The 18,928-nt window shown below is 43.1% G+C and overlaps 2 protein-coding genes across 2 annotated transcripts; both read left to right on the forward strand.

The window, feature by feature from the left end:
• Nucleotides 1-135: 135 nt before the first annotated feature.
• On the forward strand, nucleotides 136-6,017 carry LOC108702652 (MRG/MORF4L-binding protein-like). Its single transcript, XM_041579084.1, has 6 exons — nucleotides 136-196; nucleotides 910-1,002; nucleotides 3,664-3,785; nucleotides 4,518-4,599; nucleotides 4,762-4,824; nucleotides 5,830-6,017. The coding sequence occupies exons 1-6, from the start codon at nucleotides 136-138 to the stop codon at nucleotides 6,015-6,017; spliced, it is 609 nt and encodes a 202-aa protein (XP_041435018.1).
• Nucleotides 6,018-9,622: 3,605 nt separating this feature from the next.
• On the forward strand, nucleotides 9,623-16,941 carry ogfr.S (opioid growth factor receptor S homeolog). The gene is made up of 7 exons (XM_018237702.2): nucleotides 9,623-9,966; nucleotides 12,632-12,706; nucleotides 13,006-13,063; nucleotides 14,007-14,085; nucleotides 14,600-14,666; nucleotides 14,987-15,135; nucleotides 15,242-16,941. The coding sequence occupies exons 1-7, from the start codon at nucleotides 9,868-9,870 to the stop codon at nucleotides 16,548-16,550; spliced, it is 1,836 nt and encodes a 611-aa protein (XP_018093191.2). The 5' UTR covers nucleotides 9,623-9,867; the 3' UTR covers nucleotides 16,551-16,941.
• Nucleotides 16,942-18,928: the final 1,987 nt, after the last annotated feature.

Genomic DNA, 18,928 nt, shown 5'->3' on the forward strand with positions numbered 1-18,928 from the left:
CCCCTTACAAGTAAAAAAAAAATGTTCAACAAAGAATATTTTTTGAGAAAGCATTGGCACCAGGGTCCCCCTTACAAGTTATATACAATTGGGGCCCCAGAGAATATTTTTGAAAAAAAACACTTGTACCGCCTGATGGCGGCCCTGCTCTCCAATCATATCCCTTGCCTCACCTCCATAAGGAATAGGTTTGAGGGTGAGAGGTGTGTACCCCTGGGGTGCACAGGTTAACACAGTGTTGAGAGGCAGGCTAAATATGGGCTAGATAAAATGATAAAAGGAGACGGCTGGGGGCACTTAAATCAGAGAAGAGGTGGAATAGGAAAGGATAGAAGAGAGGTATAGAAATGAGATGGGGAGGCAGAAGACAAAGCGAGGGTGAGGAGGAAGGAGAGGAAGACAGAAGAAAAGAGAGTGAAGTAGAATGTGGCTGAGGAACTATGGTTAGAGCAGCACAGTCAGGGAGGAACATAAAGAAAGAGACAAGAAGAAGGGGAAGACTAGAAAGAAGAGCAGGAGGAGGAGGAGGCCATAATCCTGTCATACAGCAGCTGCTCGCAGTACGGTTAGTGAGCTCTAGGTGGCGCTGCACATGAACACACTATCATTATCAGTCGTTCTTCCAAAATGGCGCAGTTGTGAGGCCGAGCGCAGTACTGCTGGTGAGCACTAGATGGCGCTATTGTACTAGGTGCAGTAGTTGTGGCGCTATGAGCGGAACTTGGCGCTAGTGACTAGACGCCTGTGGGAGTAGTGTCGCTGTGCGCAGTGCTGGTGCCGCTAGAGGAGTTGCATTAGGTGCAGCACTAACGGTGTCCGGTAGGAGCCGCTGTTCCCCGCAGTTTCCCAACACTGGCTGCGGTGATGGGGGATTTAGAGGCCGGGGAAAGTGCTGTGGAGAAACCTGAGCCTCCCCCGCTCCCCCAGCGGAAGAGCCGGTGCTATGGAGCCCGGAGGTTGAGGTGTGTCTGTTCCACGCGATGCTCGGCCACAAACCGGTCGGTGAGTGGAGGCCGCAGCCAATCCCCGGACTAGAGTAATCTGGTGGAAGTGGCACATGGCGGCGATGTGGACGGGATTAAAGGCAATCGGTCCCTTTGTAGCTTGTGTGTGGGCGGAGTCTGAGGCTTTTGTACAGAATGAAAGTCAGGGCCAGTAACCCATAGCAACCAAAGGCTTTTCATTCATTCATTGATTGTTGCTATGGGTTACTGCCCAGCTGTTTTTATCTGGGGCTAGGGCTATATGGGCAGATTTAGGGGCACTTTCCACCTTTTCTGGAAACAATCTGATATATTTATCTTGTTTCCCTATTAATAACATTGGGATCAACCGTCATCTTTACCGGCCACGTGGCAACCCTATTCCCCATACATTGTGCGGCTAATCATGTGACTGTACAGAGCCACCCACCTGCTACTCACAGTTGCCAGGCAACCAGCCAAAGCCAACTACAAAACCAGCCCAAAACTAGCCAAGAGGCACTTCAAAAGTAGCCCAAAAATAGCACAATAAAGTCTGTGAAAAAAAGTCTAATAAATCAATAAATAAATATGATAATACGCCTTTTTCTCATTTTTCCATGAAGCAAAATGGGACAGATTTGCCCGTCAGCTGGGGAATAATTACAGAGGGGGGCCCAGGAGGTATAGGGGCCCCATAAGGCCTTAATACATATGATTTTTGCCCTCAAATTGAGTCACCAGAAACTGTGAGAATGCTTAAAGGAACAGTAACATCCAAATATTTTTTTAAAAATTCATAGTATACAGCAAAAAAAAAAAAACACCAACACAAATTAAAGTTTTAAATCGCAAATCCTTTATTAAGAAATAACTTAATGAAACTCCAGTTCCTGTCCTCTTCAGAAAAGGCGACAGGGTGACGATCTATCGTTCGGCGCTGGATTTCTCCTCCCTGGCTCTATCCCATATTCTGACAGTATGTGAAGGAGCCGTGGTCCTTGGTAAGAAGCAGGCAGCGCTGGGCCAGTGGATCTGTGACTCCGGCGATCGGTCTAGTGGGTCTAAGTCCGGGAAGAAGAGTCTTGCAAGTCTGCAAGGAACGAGGCCGCTCAATTGAAATCTATCTCCCTTATCAGCGATTTCTGGCGGAAGCCGTGGTAGTGGAGACGGCCATGATCGGCCGCTCTGGGTCCTGTAGGTGCGTGGCTGTATGGGAGCGATCTCTCGGGCTGCTGGTCTCCTAGCCACGCACACTCCCCCTCACATTGAACTCCCCAGACCGGATTACAAGAAGAATTGGGGGCAGAGCACTCCTTCCACCTGCAGTACCGCAGGTAGCCACAGCTGCCTATCTTGATAAGCTGGTGCTTGGGGGACACCATGTACTTGTGCTCCGACCCCTCTCTCAGTTGTTGCTTGGCCCCCGGCCGGTCTCCTCTCGCTGTTGCTACGGTACAGGTGCGGAGAGGAAGATAGCCAGCAGCTGCGGTACTAATGACACAAGAGAGGGGCCCCGGGCATAACTAACAAGGATCACAGACACCTGTAGCACAAAGTAATTAGGGCCACTGCCACCGCCGCTCCCTCTTGGGACCCCGTTTACCGGGAACACAGAGTACTATTAGCAAAGGGGGAGGTGGCCGACATTGATCCACTGCTCCCTCCGCCGCCTCCACTACCACAACTTCCTCCAGAAATCGTTGACAAGGGCGAGAGATTTCAATTGAGCGGCCTCGTTCCTCGCAGACTCGCAAGACTCTGCTTCCCGGACTTAGACCCACTTGGTGCCCAAAAGGTAGATCGAGATCTACCAGTAGACCTTTAGCTGGTGATCAGTAGATGACACTGTCAACAAACTGCTCCTCTAAATCACCCTTCTGTTTCATACTTTTCCTTCAGATATTTATTATGTTAAGATTACATATAAATACTGGTTTGTTAGTGATATGCAATTTCCCAGCATTCAATATTTAAGTAATATTTTCCATGGAACAGAATGCTAACAAAGCTAAAAGTAGACCTTGCATTAGAAAAGTATGGGCACTGCTGCACAAGACCGATCGCCGGAGTCACACTTCCACTGGCCCAGCGCTGCCTGCTCCTTACCAAGGACCACGGCTCCTTCACATACTGTCAGAATATGGGATAGAGCCAGGAAGGAGAAATCCAGTGCGAAACTATAGCTCGTCGCCCTGTTGCCTTTTCTAAAGAGGACATGAAGTGGAGTCTCAGTAAGTTATTTCTTAATAAAGGTTTGCAATTTTAAACTTTAATTTGTCTTAGTGTTTTTTTTTTTTTGCTGTATACTCACGATTTTTTTTAAAAAAAATGTTGATGTTACTAGTCCTTTAAGAGTGATGGTAGACTGGGGTACAGAGCCCAAAATCTGTTAACTCCTGATTCTACATGAGTCAGTCCCATGCTGGGTATTGTAGTCTTAATGTAAACCTGGCAGTTGGCAAATTATTAAACAAAAACTACTTTACCCAACATGCATTGGGAGATGCAGGCTTGGCACATAAGGGGAAGAAAACAACCAAAGGCCCAAAAAGTAACCCAAATCTGTTTGTACTTTCAAAACCCGCCTAGGCTTTAAATTAGTAGCCCAATTGGGCTGGAAAACTGCCAACCTGGCAACCCTGCTGGTACTCCCTGAGCTCACGGTACAACTGACCCGTTCTTCTGTGCCCCCCCGCAGGCGTGAACCGGCACTTCCACATGATTTGCATCCGGGACAAGTTCAGCCAGAACATTGGGTGTCAGGTCTCATCCAGGGTCATCTGGGAGCACCTGCGGAGCATGTATGATATGCAGGCATTGGTAGGTGGACCTGGGGCTCCACTGGGAGCAGGGACCCCAAAATGGGTGGGAGAAGTATCAATCTTCTGTCTACTATGTAAATCATATGAATAGCCCTTTAGGGGGCAGCAGCCATGTTACATATTGCCCCCAAGTAGCACAGTATAACCCAGGGAAATGACCCCAAGGACTGGCCAGTTGTGTAGTATAGGACACCTCCTGTTAGAGCAAGTAGTGAGTAGGGTTGCCACCTTTTCCAGGAAAAAATACTGGCCTTCCTATATATTTATCATTTTTCCCTATTAATAACATTGGGATCAACCATCATTTTTACCACCAAGGCAGGTAAAATACCAGCCAGTTGGCAACCCTTAACTTATGGGAATGCCCTCCAGGGATTGGCCAGTGGTGTGGTATAGTGCCCCCTCCTATTAGAGCAAGTAGTGCAGTATAACCCAGAGGAATGACTTCAGGGACTGGATAGCCATGTTATATAGCACCCCCTCCTGTTAGAGAAAATAGTGCAGTATAACTCATGGGAATGCCCTCCAGGGAATGGACAGCAACCCCTCCTATATATAGTACAATATAACACATAGGAATGTTCCCCAAGGACTGGGCAGCCATGGGATTTAGCACCCCCTCTCTGTTACAGCAAATAGCACGGTATAACCCATAGGAATGGTCCCCAAGGACTAGCACCCCCTCCTGTTTGTTCTGCACCCTGTACCCATATGACCTTTCCCTTTGGAGCATGAATCTGAGATTCTCCCCTTTCCAAACTCAGAGAAGAACTTTATTCTCCCAGAGTATCTGATTCAGGAGGTGAAAGAGGGTGAGTGTCAGCCGTTGGGTCCTGTTGCCCAGTGGCTACTAGCCTAACCAGTTCATGTATATTGGCACGGCCTTGTTTTCTATATTCAGTCACTGACTTTTTGCCCTCCACACACTCCAAAGCCTGGACCTTAAGATCTGTGTCCCCTCTTCCTCTTTGCAGGGAAGGTGATGTCAGAGGAGGAACTGAAGGAGGAAGTGGAAACACACGGTGGCTCGGATGAAGGTAGGTAATATTGGGCTCAGGAGCATGCACTTGGTTATTCAGCTGTCCAGCCTTGGCCTCTAAGGAGTCTAGAACCCCAGTGTAGCACATGATGCTGTCACCTTTAAAGGCAGAATTTTTAGGGGAATCATAATACACCAAGAGGCCATTTTCTGTAAGCGAAACTGATAAATCCAGTGGCTCAGGGTACTACCACGGTTTGTTTCAGAAGCCGGAACCACCACTGCTTTTTCATGTAAGTAAAGTGTCATTTGTGACAACATATTTCTGTCATAGTAACATTTTAGTCATCAATATCTCCATCATATCATGGGGAGGAGATTTCTATAGTGGAATACGTGCATCTAGCAATGGGTGAACCATATGGCAACTTAGTTCTGCTCTGTAAATTATAGTCAGCCTGGGTGTAGAAAGGTTAGTAATTGCCCTGTCTGATATAAAGACAACCTGCGCTTCCCCAGAGCTGACTCTTTTCAGGAAATGGTGCCCTCTCTCAGGTATATACACATGAGAAGGAAACCAAGGGGTAGTTCACTTTTATATTGACTTTTAGTATGATGTAGAGAGTGATATTCTGACACAATTTGCAATTGGTTTCCATTTTTTTGTTATTTAGCTTTTTATTCAGCGGCTCTCCAGTTTGCAGTTTCAGCTAGGGTCCAAGTTACCCTAGCAACAATGCACTGATTTGAATAAGAGACTGGAATATGAATAGGAGAGGCCTGAATAGAAAGATGAGTAATAAAAAGCAATACATGTGCAGCTTTACAAAGCATTTGTTTTTTTAGATGGGGTCAGTGACCCCAATTGAAAGCTGGAAAGAATCCGAAGAAGAAGGCAAATAATTCAAAACTATCAAAAAACAAATAATGAAGACCAATTGAAAAGCTGCTTAGAATTAACTTGAACTAAACATTAACTTGAAGGTGAACCACTCCTTTAAGGGCAACAGGTCCATTAGATTAGCAGTGTTACCTGCCTCATGAGTATTTCCTTCCTCTGCAGCTTTTGTCAACTCATCTGGGAATTCTGGGAAAGGGCTGGACAAACCATCCGGGAAAGAGAGGACCCTCTCAGAATCCAGCTCTAAGGAATCTGGGGACAAGCGGAAATGGAGTCGGCTCACCGAGAAAGTGCAGAACACAAATAGCAACCCCTCCAGACCAAACTCCAACAAGCGCAGGCGCACATAGAGGGGGCTGATATCAGGGATGGTAGCAATGCACTGGGGCCTCTGAGGATCTGAACTGGACCGGCTCTGTGGAAACAGGAAGTAGATTGTAGATGTTCAGGATGTGAATAATTTTAGTGGGGGCTCTGGTGGTGGCTATGGACTGTTTAAGGGAGTAGTCTGTACTCTTGATTCAGGGAGTGTCCAATTGGTTGCTTCATCTCTCCAATAAATTTGTAATGACGTTTCTACAGATGGGCCATGGATTGATTCCGGCTGATGGATGTTGGGATTTTACCCTACAGGGGGCAGCAGACTTGTCTCTCCGGGTATTTAAGGCAGTTTTTTTATAATATTTTAATGAATTTTATACATAAAGTGTTGGACTATGACATTGTCTCCTGTCGTGATTTATACACCTACACTAATTAGCCCAACCCAGGGGTCACTATAGGGGGCAGCAAAGAGTCACTTTAATAATAACCCGGAGGTTCTCTTTCTCAGTTTTAGGTACATATAATAAAGATACAATGTCCAGTGAATGGAGAATTAAAATTTGGGCCGGGATGGAGCAATGGGGAACATCGGGGGGTAACTGCAGGAACAGACCATTATCCTCAGTTAAAAGGCAAGCCTGCAGCTTCATACTGAAATATAGAAACCGCAAGAAAAAAAAAACTATTCTAAAGTAAATTATAAAAGTAGAAAACATTTATGAGGACATAGAAAAGAAGCCTGGCGGGTTTTGTCACCTATGGTGCAATTATATAGATAATTGGACAGCAGTACAGTCTCCCGCAAAAAAATCTTCTTTATTAGCTCAGCTAAAAACAAGGCAATGGCCTTATGCGTTTCAGGCGCTTCCTCCCTTGATCAATGTTCAATAACCATCACACTTAAATCACAGGTACCTTTCTTTGTACATGGAATAAAATGCCATCCTGTAGGAGACGGAGTATCACAAATTTTGATACCATTCCTTTGTTTCAGGGTAGGACTACATGGACGTTTTTGACGAGCTGCGACAAAACGCATGCGACAAATAAGGTAAGAGATAGAAATGTTGGATGAAGTCGCAGCATTGATCTGACGCAACATGACTGACGGATGCAGATGCTGTACGCGACACGACTGTCGAATCACCGCTGCGACTTCAGCCAACATTTCTATCTCTTACCTTATTTCTGTTGCATGCAACTTGTCGCAGTGCGTCGGATTGCGCTAAAAACGTCCATGTAGTCCTACCCTAAGTAGCCTGTCTTTTAACCAGCATGCAGTTCGGCCCATGTATTGTTTTCTACATTTTTTTTGCACTCTATAAGACAGACAACTCGATTCGTGTTAATATCAGAATAACTTGTGTTTGTATAGAGGTTGCCTGTGACTGTGGCGATGATTTACTGTGTATAAGGATCACGTTCATTGTCCATATGAAGACCCTGGCCTTGTTTTAGCTGAGCTAATAGAGAGTGGGTTTTTTTTATCAGAAGACTGCTGCTGTCCAATTTTAAAGTTGGGCTATTTTCACTGACCTTAAACCCCACCCCCTTCCTTCAGGGCATTTTTTTCAGAGCTCCCTATATAACTTTTAAAGGAACAGTATCACCAAAAAATGAAAATGTTTTAAATAATTTAAATATAATGTAGTGTTTCCCTGCACTGGTAAAACTGGTGTATTTGCTTCAGACTACTATAGTTTATATAAACAAGCTGCTGTGTAGCCATGGAGGCAGTCATTCAGAGCCGAAAAAGGAGAAAAAGCACAGGATTCACAGACAAATTTCCCAAAATGACTTGCCATAGTATAACATTAAGATGCCCACAAGTAAAACCTATTACTCACTGGCTATTAAGCTGAATCACCATGAATAATAGAGTTTTACTTGCTGCTATCTCTATTATATACTAGGGACATGGGCGTCCATGGGGGGGGGCAAGGAAGAAAACATACTACATAAATTACTTGTACCCATATTTTGGTTTCCACACAAACCTAACAATAGCTTTTCTAACAATATATAAAGTAGTAAGACTGGGGTGCTTGGAATTCTCCTTTCAGGCTAGCTAAATTTAGGCTGGAGAGAAGCTCTTATGCAAACATACCAAAGGCTAGAGTCCTGCGCAGGTTCAGTTGGGCAGACCCATGCCCAACCAGACCAGCTGGTCCTCTATAAATCCCCTTCCTGCTCCCAAACCTACCAGCAATGCCCTGATTTTAGGCCTGACCTGGGAACCATCATTTTTACTGGCCATGCCTGAAAAACCCTACTAGGCCTCCCAGTGTGCTGAATACCTCTATTTGCAACAGTCCTGAGTGGGGGTGAAGAACAAGTGCCAACAGTCCAGGCCTGGGTCACCATTGCCCACAACGGCTAGGGTTGCCACCTTTTTGGTTTTGACCTGAACTGTTCTGTTTTTCTAAGGTCTGTTCGGGTCTCAACTTTCTATTCGGTTTTCAGCCTGTCATTTCTTGTTTTCTAGAAACAAGCATCGTTGTATTTCAAAGCTTTCTGGATGACGGATTTCTGTATAATAGATTGCATACCTTGTTCTTACTCATGGGGCAGAATAGATAGATGTAGGGTTTCTAGACATGTGGGTGTCAACTGGACACAGGGCTGTCCGTTCAAAACTGTCCCACTTAAAACATTGCGAAAATTGGACAAAAATCCGGCCAGTTGCATATTAGTGATGTAATAACCCTGACCCGGCATCATAACTCAACGACATCATCTCTGATATCATCATGCCCGCCTGAACATCACTGCTCCACCCACAATGCTATCTGCCCCTTTTGTTCGGGTTTAGCCACCGGCAATCTTGGCAACCCTACCACCAGGTTTTTTCCCATAGTCCCGCTGGCCGAGTCCGGCCCTGAATATGGCCTTTGCCCCATTGATGTGAGTCACGTGAGTCTCTAATAATGAAAGAACAGGGATCCATGTCTTTATTGTATTATGTGTGTATGTATGTATATTTTTATTTGTAAAGCGCTCCTTGAGGGCAAAGCACTGTACAACAAAACAATAAATTAGTAGTAACAAACAAGGGGTCATTGGAATAAAAAGTAACAATAAGTGCATTATTAGAATACAATTCACATAAATATAAAATATAATTACAATACAGATTAAGTGCTCAGTGTCAAGGAAACAAAAGGCTAGAGGACCCTACCCCGTAGGGTTTACAGTCTAAATGGGAGGGTAACATACAGACACAATTCAGAGGGGTATTAAAATGCTGGGGGTTACAGTTTGTTATACTGTTATATAAGTGCCAGTTCAGGTGTTATCCAGGTGCTCCCAGAGGTAGACTATTAGACTTTATTATGAATTATGACTAATATAGAATTTTAATGTGTGATTTAAAAAAAAAAAAGATGAATGTTGGGCCATACGATAATTGTCTCCTCAACATGAACTGAGCCATCATGCTTCAATCAAAAGTCATGCAGCCAATCCCATGGCGTCTCACTGGGAGCCTAGCAAACACAGCAGCATATCTGATCACATGGTGCTTTTCTAGCCTATCGGGGGGTTTGATTTCTATGAGCGTTCTGCCTGACTCCGTTGTCATGTGACACATACATACAGGGTCAATATAACAAGTGCCTTAGTGCTGTGAGGAAAAAAAAAACAAAGCTCCGAGCACGGCTGGGCGGAGCCGCTGCTAGAGGCGGGGCTATACGTGTGGAATTAAAGCATAGCAGCGATGACATAATTTCCCGTTAAAGCCACACCTGTTTCCGCTGGCTTTCAGTTTCGGTTCCTGAAACAGGCGGAGAGTCCGCGGAAATCCGCCCTGTGGCCCCCGGCACCCTGCTGCCCTGCCTGGCCTTCCCCCGCTTCTGGCTCCCCAGTGACAGCGGGAACATGTACTACGAGTCGGAAGAGCACTGGGTCTGGGAGTATGACTCCACCTGGGAGGATGAATATGACCCTAAATCTGATCTAAGGAAACCATCCAAGCGGGTATTGTGCTGCTCTCTGTTGTGTTACATTATGTATTACAGACAGCTGATTGGTGGAATTTCTCTTGTTAGGGGCCATTAGGGATAAAGTGAGTGTGGAGGCAGCAAATCCTGCAGCTCCAGGGATGTAGGGGCCTAAAATAATAGATTATTTGACTATATAAACATGGTCTTTTATTAAAATGCATCTGCTGTTGGGTCCTGTGACACTAGGCTACAACTCTGATGTGACAGAAATAAATCTTGATGGTTGATCCTTTGTTGCTAATGCTCTATGTTATCTGCAGACATATGAGAGATCCCTGTGCCCCGTAATGGTGTTAAAGGAGACATATAGGATAAATGAAAAAAAAAACCTAATTTTGTAGGCAATTATAAGTAATATATGGTGTTGATTTTACACGGTGCTAAAAAGTAATATTATCTTTAAAAATAGCCCCTTTATTGGAGCTCCCTATATCCCCCCAACAGTTTGGAAATAAAAAGAGGAACAAAAAAGTTGCCGCGTGGTGAATTATTGACCACGCCCATTTATGTGGCCACACCCCCAATTATCATGTTCATTTTACATAATTTGGCAGGTTATGAAAGTCTGAACGCATTTCTGTGTTTTTTTGCAAATGAAGGTAAATTGCCCTTAAAGCTGTGAGTCTAATGTTTCCCAAGGGACCTGTTCTCTTATATTGTTACAATTACTTATTTGCTGATCTAGAAATTGTGACAAAGGTATTTTATCTGCTGCTGTGGCTGTTTTGGGCTCTGCCAAAAGTCAATTAAGTTAGAAACTTTATTTCTTTTTCTGGCTGTTCAGTGCAGAGAAAAATGGGGCCAGTACAAATGAGGGACTACGGGTTGAGCTGTCAAAAGAGGGACTGTCCCTCTAAAAACGGGACAGTTGGGAGGTATGTATATGTTCTCTGGTCCCTGTCTGTGTTTCAAATGAAGGGTGGGCATGTCCTAACAGTAGAAGATAAGGAAGCAGAGCTGTCCGGCACTCAAACGGATCCACAGGACCAGAGATATTCAGTTAAAAGATATTTTTATTAGTAGAAAAATTAAAAATATATTTGCAAAAAAAAGCTCATCTGTCCCATCCGATCCTGGCAGAGTCGCTGTAGAAACAGGCATCCGTTTCCACTGAGTCTGCCTGCTCTTCGCTTCTCTCCTCCCCTCCAGCCTCTATACTGAGGCCAGTTGGGGGCAGTGAGAGTGTTGGAGGTGGGCTCTTGCCTTTCCTGTTTTGCCTCAATCTTAGGAAGGCTGAAGAAAGGGCAGCTGAAGCACCATCTGCTATAGGTCACCCCAGCTTTCAGGTCTCCTTCCTATTTCTACCAGTCGTTCTCTGCTGTCTCATCTCCATCACCCCCTACAATTCATTCTTTCCTACAACCTACCTTCCTGGAGCCCCCAATGTCTAGATCAAGATCTATGTGTGGGTCTGGATTCAGGATGAACCAACACCTGCACCTTCATGGCATGCCGCGAGCAGCTCACTTTCCCCAATTTACAGCCCAATTTGTTTGTGTAGAAATTTGGCAATTTGGGCTACTTTTTTTATATAGTCTTTGGCTGGTTTTGAAATGTTAGTCTGGCAACCCTGCTCTGTGGCTTTTCATCCTTTATTTAAAAGAGACATATTGTGTAAAAAAATAAAAACGTACCAGTGCATTATAGTCATTTAGATATAGAAGAATTGTGCTTAAAAAAGTAGTGTTTCAGGCTGATTGATTAAATATTTCTGCAAAAACCCTACTAATTCCTCCCTTCTCTTCCACATCTTGCTCCCTGAATTTCCAGGCTGTGCAGGGGAGCCGGTGGCACTCGGCTCACTGCACTCTAGGACAGGAACCAATCAGCAGCTAGTAGGACTTGATAGGGAACTGAAGCCTGTCTTTGCTTGTGTGACTGCAGGGCTGTGATTGGCTATCCCCCTCCTACTGTGCTTCTGGCAGGGACTGTTATGACTCTCCCACCCCTCATTTGAAACACAGACAGGGACCAGAAAACATCTATAGGGAGCTCCAATAAAGGGGCTATTTTTAAAGATATTTTTTAGCACCATATAAAAGCAACACTTATAATTGCTTACAAAATTAGAGTTTTTTTCATTTATCCTATATGCCTCCTTTAATGCAGAAGAGCAGGCCAGGCAGCAGGAAGGTAGTATGGAACAAATGGGTAAAGGAATTTCTCAGGGAGCAGGAGGAGGAACTTCAAACAAAGATGGGGCAGGTGGTACAGAAACCAATGGAAATGTTCAAGTTCCTGATGATAATATTGACACTTTGGAATCAGAATGACCGTATATTAGCCATCTGTTGTCAGAGCAATCACAGAGATCACTGGTGGAAGGTTTGTCTTATTTTTCCCACCAAGGCTGGAGTATTGAGAAGGGGTGGAACAAGGCAATGGGGATCAATTGTGCAGTAGTGTGGTTTGGGCCCCCCTCTCTCCTTAGTCCAGTCCTTAGGCACCACAGAGCCCCATGTGCCATTCGCCTAAGGAATAGTCTGTCGGAATGGAAAGTGAAAGTGTTGGCACAGTGTGGCCCTGGACCAGGTCACATCTCTCTGAATCACAAATCGTAAACTGACTTCTGTCCTTAATCATGGCTTTGTTTTATCCCACTACATTCTGACTTATTAGTTACATCTTCTCCTTTTTAGGGGACATCTCGGAGTGCCAGGGCAGCCAGGGACATGCAGAACTACCGGCGAGGTTATCCAGACACAGAGGATCAGGTAAGTTATTCTTACATTTAGCAGCAAACTTCACACTTCTTGTGGGCAGTAAGTGTAATGTTATGCCAGGTCAGATGGCACCTCCAGTGTACCCTGCAGCGTTCCTCTACAGCTGAAATCAAAGGCTGGGGAGCAGTTTCATAAGTGTAAATGTGGGTAAGGTATCTCATCGCACAGAAATGGGAACCAATTATTGGGGCCACCGTGATGGTTTGATTTCTATGTGTGTGCCCAGTCATGTTCTCCTTCCAGCTGCCCCTGTAGGTCTTTGTAACGTCCTTTTTCTTTCTGTTCCACAGGACTATGATGAGATGAATTTAAAATTCTACAAGAATGAGATCTGCTTTGAGCCAAATGGTATGTCCCAGAGAACTGGGAACTAGATTATTCCATTATACTCAATGACGGGAAGTCTCCCCAAATTAATTGAATTTGGGATGGGAGTCTGGTGTACAGTACAAATATTTATTGCTACTGGCACATTCTCTACACTCGTTATTTAAAGGGGACCTGCCACCCTTAGAAATAAAATGTTTTTTTTTTTATAGCATTAGTTAAGCAAAATAAACTTCACTTAGACTTATATACATTATTTACATTTGTTTCCCTTCAGTCTTTACAATTTACAATTACAGCCAGCAGGCAGGCACTATTTTGTTAACACTGTTACTAAAGCAAGTTTTGCAGTCTTCCCAAATTTTGTTTATGTGCCAGGACCTATTGCACCCACCCATACACAGGCTACATAATTATAGACCGTGAGTATGGATGGAGAATTTGAGTAGTGCTATCAAAAAGTGAAATCATTTGATGCCCTGCCTCTATGCATGAGGCACAGTGTCAGGGCAGGCAATATATGATTGACAGCTCCAATTTTTGATACAATTATAACCGTTATGGATGTTTTAATAAAAAATTTATTTGTGTTTCATGTTTAATCTGCATAGGACTTTAATTATACAGCTTTTTATGTGTGGGTGATAGGTCCCATTTTAAACAATAGATTGTCAGTGTTAGGGGTTGGATATGCTTTTTCATTGGTAGGGAATAACATCACTTTGTACCTGGGAAGTTGCATTTATTCTGTTGTAAGCACAGCTGTATGAAATATATGTAATGCAAGAGAATTTCCATCTGGGAACTGTGTGCTATCTGAATGGCTGAGTTCCTATAAGGAATAAGGAGTAGACTATGGGAATGATTTACACATTCTGATCGAGCCATCTCAGTCTTTTTCTGTGCAACCACAGAAATGAGCTGAAGTTTGCTTGTTCTAATCCAGCTTTTCTCTTGTATGCAGGAGTGCGCATAGAAGACATACTTGAACACTGGAAGAAAGAATATGACCAACTGGAAGAAAATCATTCTTATATCCAGTGGTGAGTATGTGGGACAGGGTTTGTGTGTTCAGAATAAAGACACAGGAATAAATTTGCTGAAAAAGACAAGAGACTAAAAAACGATTATCTCTTCTTGTTGCTCATGCTGTCTGTAAAGCCGTTTTATATCCCATTTTGTTTCAGGGGTGGTCCCTGGTGTTTGAGGATGAGAGAGTTTCCAGTAAACACTTTGGCTTTAGTATTGTTTTTGCTGGTTTATTTTGAATGGAGCAGTTAATATACTTCAATATCAGTGCTGTATACATGATGGTGGAATGTCATCATAACAGTAAAATGTAAAAATTATGTACAGATATCTCCCAATTAAAGTTACTGATATATAGATAGTAAACTCTTAACCTACTGTCTCCTAACAATATGCAGTTGTAACTGTGAATCGGGTTTAGTATAATGTTATATCTTGTATTTGTATCCCTTTACTCTGTAACATGCTAGAGGGAATGATGAAGTGATATGAATAATAATAATTTAAGTCTCTCTCATTGTGCTGCAGGCTGTTCCCCCTGCGGGAAATGGGGATGAATTGGTATGCAAAACCTCTGACCCAGCAGGAAATTGAGGTACCCATATTTTCTGGATCGTGCAGGCAGGGATCTGTTTCTAGCGATGAGGATCCATCATATCTGGATTCAGTCCAATATTGAATGTTTTACATACAAAAATCAAGTCCAAACCCTAATTTGCATATGCATTTTCTGTAAACAAAAAAGTTTAAATCTGTTTTTGGACTTTTAAGGTTGTACAGATCCGATTCCAAATTGTAAGGGTTTGCCAAATCCTGCAAAAAGTGTTTGGATTCCAGAGTTAAATCCTGGATACAGGCATTACTATATTTGTTTCCTAACAGCCCCTCGCTTTATGGTCTGTGCTTCTCTAACAGGTTCTAAAAACAGATGAAGACGTCAAAAGGAGGTTTTGTGAGGCCTACAAACTTATGTTGGATTTTTATGGCATCAAATTAATGGATGAGAAGACTGGTGAAGTTGCCCGAGCCCAGAACTACAAGGAAAGATTCAGTAATCTCAATCGGTAATTTCCATGGTGTCTAAGTTGGGGGCTTCTGGGACACTGAGAGGGAATTGCTAGGAATAATCCCAGTTTTTGTCAGTAAAATATTTGCCTCATTTCCTTGCAGTCACGGGCACAATAACCTGCGGATAACGAGGATACTAAAGTGTTTGGGGGAACTTGGCTATGAGAGCTTTCAATTTCACCTCGTCCGGTTCTTCCTGGAGGAAACACTGGTGAAAAAGGAGTTGCCCAATGTCAGACGCAGCGCCTTGGACTATTTCATGTTTACTTTGCGGAACAGAGAGCAGCGAAAGGAGCTGGTGCTGTTTGCCTGGGAACAATTAAAAGATAAAGGGAAGTTTATATGGGGGCCTTCTTGGTACCTAAAAAATAGAGAATTGAGCACAGACAGTTGCATTAAAAGAGGTAAAGTGCAGTTAGACAATAATGAGAAAAACATATGTGTAGGAATGGATGAAGGGAACTCAGGAGTAGATGTAAGTAAAAAAAAGCCAGAGGCCCAGCAATCATCTATTGAGCCTGGACATACTGAGGAGAAAAAGGAAAAGAGTACAGATGAAAGCTTTTCAGACAAAAACACACAGAAGGAGCTGCCACATAATCCTGAGACTAATGAATATAACTCAGGGACAGGAAGTATAGCTAAAGACAAATCAGAGCCCCAGCAAGCAGTTGATGGGGCTGAACATAACATGGAGCAAAAAGAAAAGGACAAAATTAAAGAAACTTCAGAGAATGTGAAACAAGAGCAGAGTGAACAGGAGGGGACAGGTGACAGCAGTTTAGACAAAAACCCACAGAAGGAGCTGCCACACACACTTGAGAACGAAGGGGTTGATAAGCCTATGTTGGAAGAAGCTGGTGATTTAGGTGGCAGGGAAGAAGGCCAGGTGGAAGCTGAAGGTAAGAACAGTAATAGAGGGGCATTAACTAAGGTAGTTGAGGAAGCCAACTTAAAGGTGGATAAAAGTGTCTGTGGAGATGATACTGTAGCAAAGGTCGAGGATCCAATGAAGAGAAAAGACTTTCCGTCCACAGAAGAGAGAGATACCTATAAAAGCGGGGACAGTGTTTCAAAGAAAATAAAGCTGAATGATATGCATGATAGCCTGCAAAGGAACATGAGCAACTGCTGCATCAGCCCAGATGGTGTTTCAAAGAATTGCTCAATCAGTGAACAGAGGCCTAGAAAAGAGAGTACTGTAAATAACATGGATGGCATACAGGCAAGTAATGAGATTATTGTAGAAGAGCAGGCCAGGCAGCCGGAAGGTAGTATGGAACAAATAGGCAATGGATTATCTCAGGGAGCAGGAGGAGGAAACTTGAATAAAGATGGGGCAAGTGGTACAGAAACCAATGAAAATGTTTCAGTTCCTGATGATAATATTGACACTTTGGAATCAGAATGATCGTTTATGATCCATCTGCTGTCAGATCAATCACCAAGATCACTGGGGGAAGGTTTGTATCATCTTTCCCACCAAGGCTGGAGTGTTGAGAAGGGGTGGAACAAGGAATTGGGGATCATGTGGTTTGGGCCCCCCTCTCTCAGCATTCATTAGTCCAGTCCTTAGGCACAGAGGGACTACTAAAATATCTGGGCCCTGGCGCTTTTGAACTTGCTACACTGTGCATAGTTCTGCCCTGGTGCTTGAAATTCTCAGAATGTTCCATATTCTGAGTTGATTTTTTTTTCCAACTTTACCATTGAGGCGTTGATTTATACAAGAAATGCAGTTTGCATCCTTATGAATTTTTTTCCAGAGCATTTGTATAATAAATACAATTCTATCTGCTGTGTGTCGGTCTACCATGACTGTTGTACTTTAAGAAAGCCATCTTTGTAACAGGTCTGATAATAACTGACTGTGCTGTGTATTAGGGTCAGATAAGGCACCCCAAATGTCCTGTATGAGTATGTCAGTACACAGTGCAGGTTCTCCGTGGATGCATGGTGTAGATTTGCATTAATCGCATATCCATTTCTTTTTTTGTGCAAGTACCTTTAATAAATTGTGTCAATTAAAGCAACAAATGCATCCATTGCTGCGCTACTTCAAATGCAGTTTTGGTTTGTAAATGAGTCTGCTATAGGTCTACTGCTAGTGATTCAGGTCACAACCAGATTCCCTAAGAGGTAACCAAATCTATCATGTTAATCTCTAAAAGGCAAGGGGCTATAGAGGAATTTTAAGCGGGTTGTTCACCTTTTACTTGACTTTTCGTATGATGTAGAGAATGATATTCTGAGACAATTTGTAGTTGGTTTTCATTTTTTACTATTTGAGGGTTTTGAGGTTTTTTTTTTAATCCACAGCTCTCCAGTCTGTAGTTTCAGCAATTTGGTTGCTAGGGTCCGAATGACCCTAGCAACCATGCATTGATTTGAATATGAAATGGAGAGGGAGTGAATAGAAAGATGCGTAATAAAAAGTAACGATACCAATACATGTGTATTTGTTTTTTTAGGTGGGGTCAGATTTTAAAGCTGGGAAAGTCAGAACACAAATAATTCAAAAACTATAAAAAAAAAAAAAAATGATTGATTGATTGAAAAGTAGCTTAGACATTTTATAACATACTAAAAGTAAACTTAAAGGTGAACCACCCCTTTAATAATAGTGACTGTTGTAGCCTCACAGTTCTGGTCCCCAAGCCATGTGGGTCAATAAGATTCTATATAGACCAATGCAAGGCTGATGCAGATTTCACCATTCTGTCATTTGGCCTACATGCGGTCATTGTTACCTTCTACCTGAGGCTCACAGACTAAATATTATACCCTTAGTCAGGGGTCCCCAACCTGTTTTAGCCATGAACCACATACAATGGACATCTAAGCTCACATGTGAGCTCAGATGTAAAAAAGGGTTGGGGAGCAAAACAAGCAGGAAAAATGTTCCCAGGTGATGCAAAATACAGTACTGTAAGTGCTGTGATTTGGTAGCCTCTATGTGGACTGGCAGCCTACTGGAGACTGTTTGGCAGTACACTTGGTTTTTATGCAACCAAGCCTGGAAAATAAGCCCCTGCTTTGAGGCCACTGGGAGCAACATGAACCACTGGTTGGGGATCACTGCCCTAAGTTATGCTGCTGCCCATCTCCACAAATCGCAAGAGTTTTTAGTTAATGGGCAGATGAAACATGTAGCAGATAATGTAACTGCCCTCAAACAGGGCCCAGTTCAGAAAAGGTCTTTTTGGGGGTTGACAAGAAAAAGTTATAAAAGCATATTATGTCACAAGTGGAGTCAGGGCTTCACTATTGCTCTCACTACAGACTAAAAGTCGACCCACTCATCACTATTGCGGATATTTGTATAACTTCACGAGAGTATGCAGTAATTGACAAGGTATTATATATATATATATATATATATATATATATATATATATATATATATATATATATATATATATATATATATATATATATATATTAGGGATGCACCGAATCCACTATTTGCGATTCGCCCGAATCCTTTGTGAAAAATTCGACCGAATACTGAACCAAATCTGAATCCTAATTTGCATATGCAAATTAGATGCAGGAAAGAAAAAAGTGTGAAAAGAATGTTTTACTGACGAAAAGCCACGTGATTTCCCTTCCCGCGCCTAGTTTACATATGCAAATTCGGTTTGGCCACACACAAGGATTCGGCCGAATCCTGCTGAAAAAGGCCGAATCCCGAACCGAATCCTGGATTCGGAGCATCCCTAATATATATATATATATATATTATATATTATAAACAAGGGAAAGTTGTGCTCACCACTAATTTTTAAA

This window comes from Xenopus laevis, chromosome 9_10S (assembly GCF_017654675.1).
Source record: "Xenopus laevis strain J_2021 chromosome 9_10S, Xenopus_laevis_v10.1, whole genome shotgun sequence".
Classification (NCBI taxonomy): Eukaryota; Metazoa; Chordata; class Amphibia; order Anura; family Pipidae; genus Xenopus; species Xenopus laevis.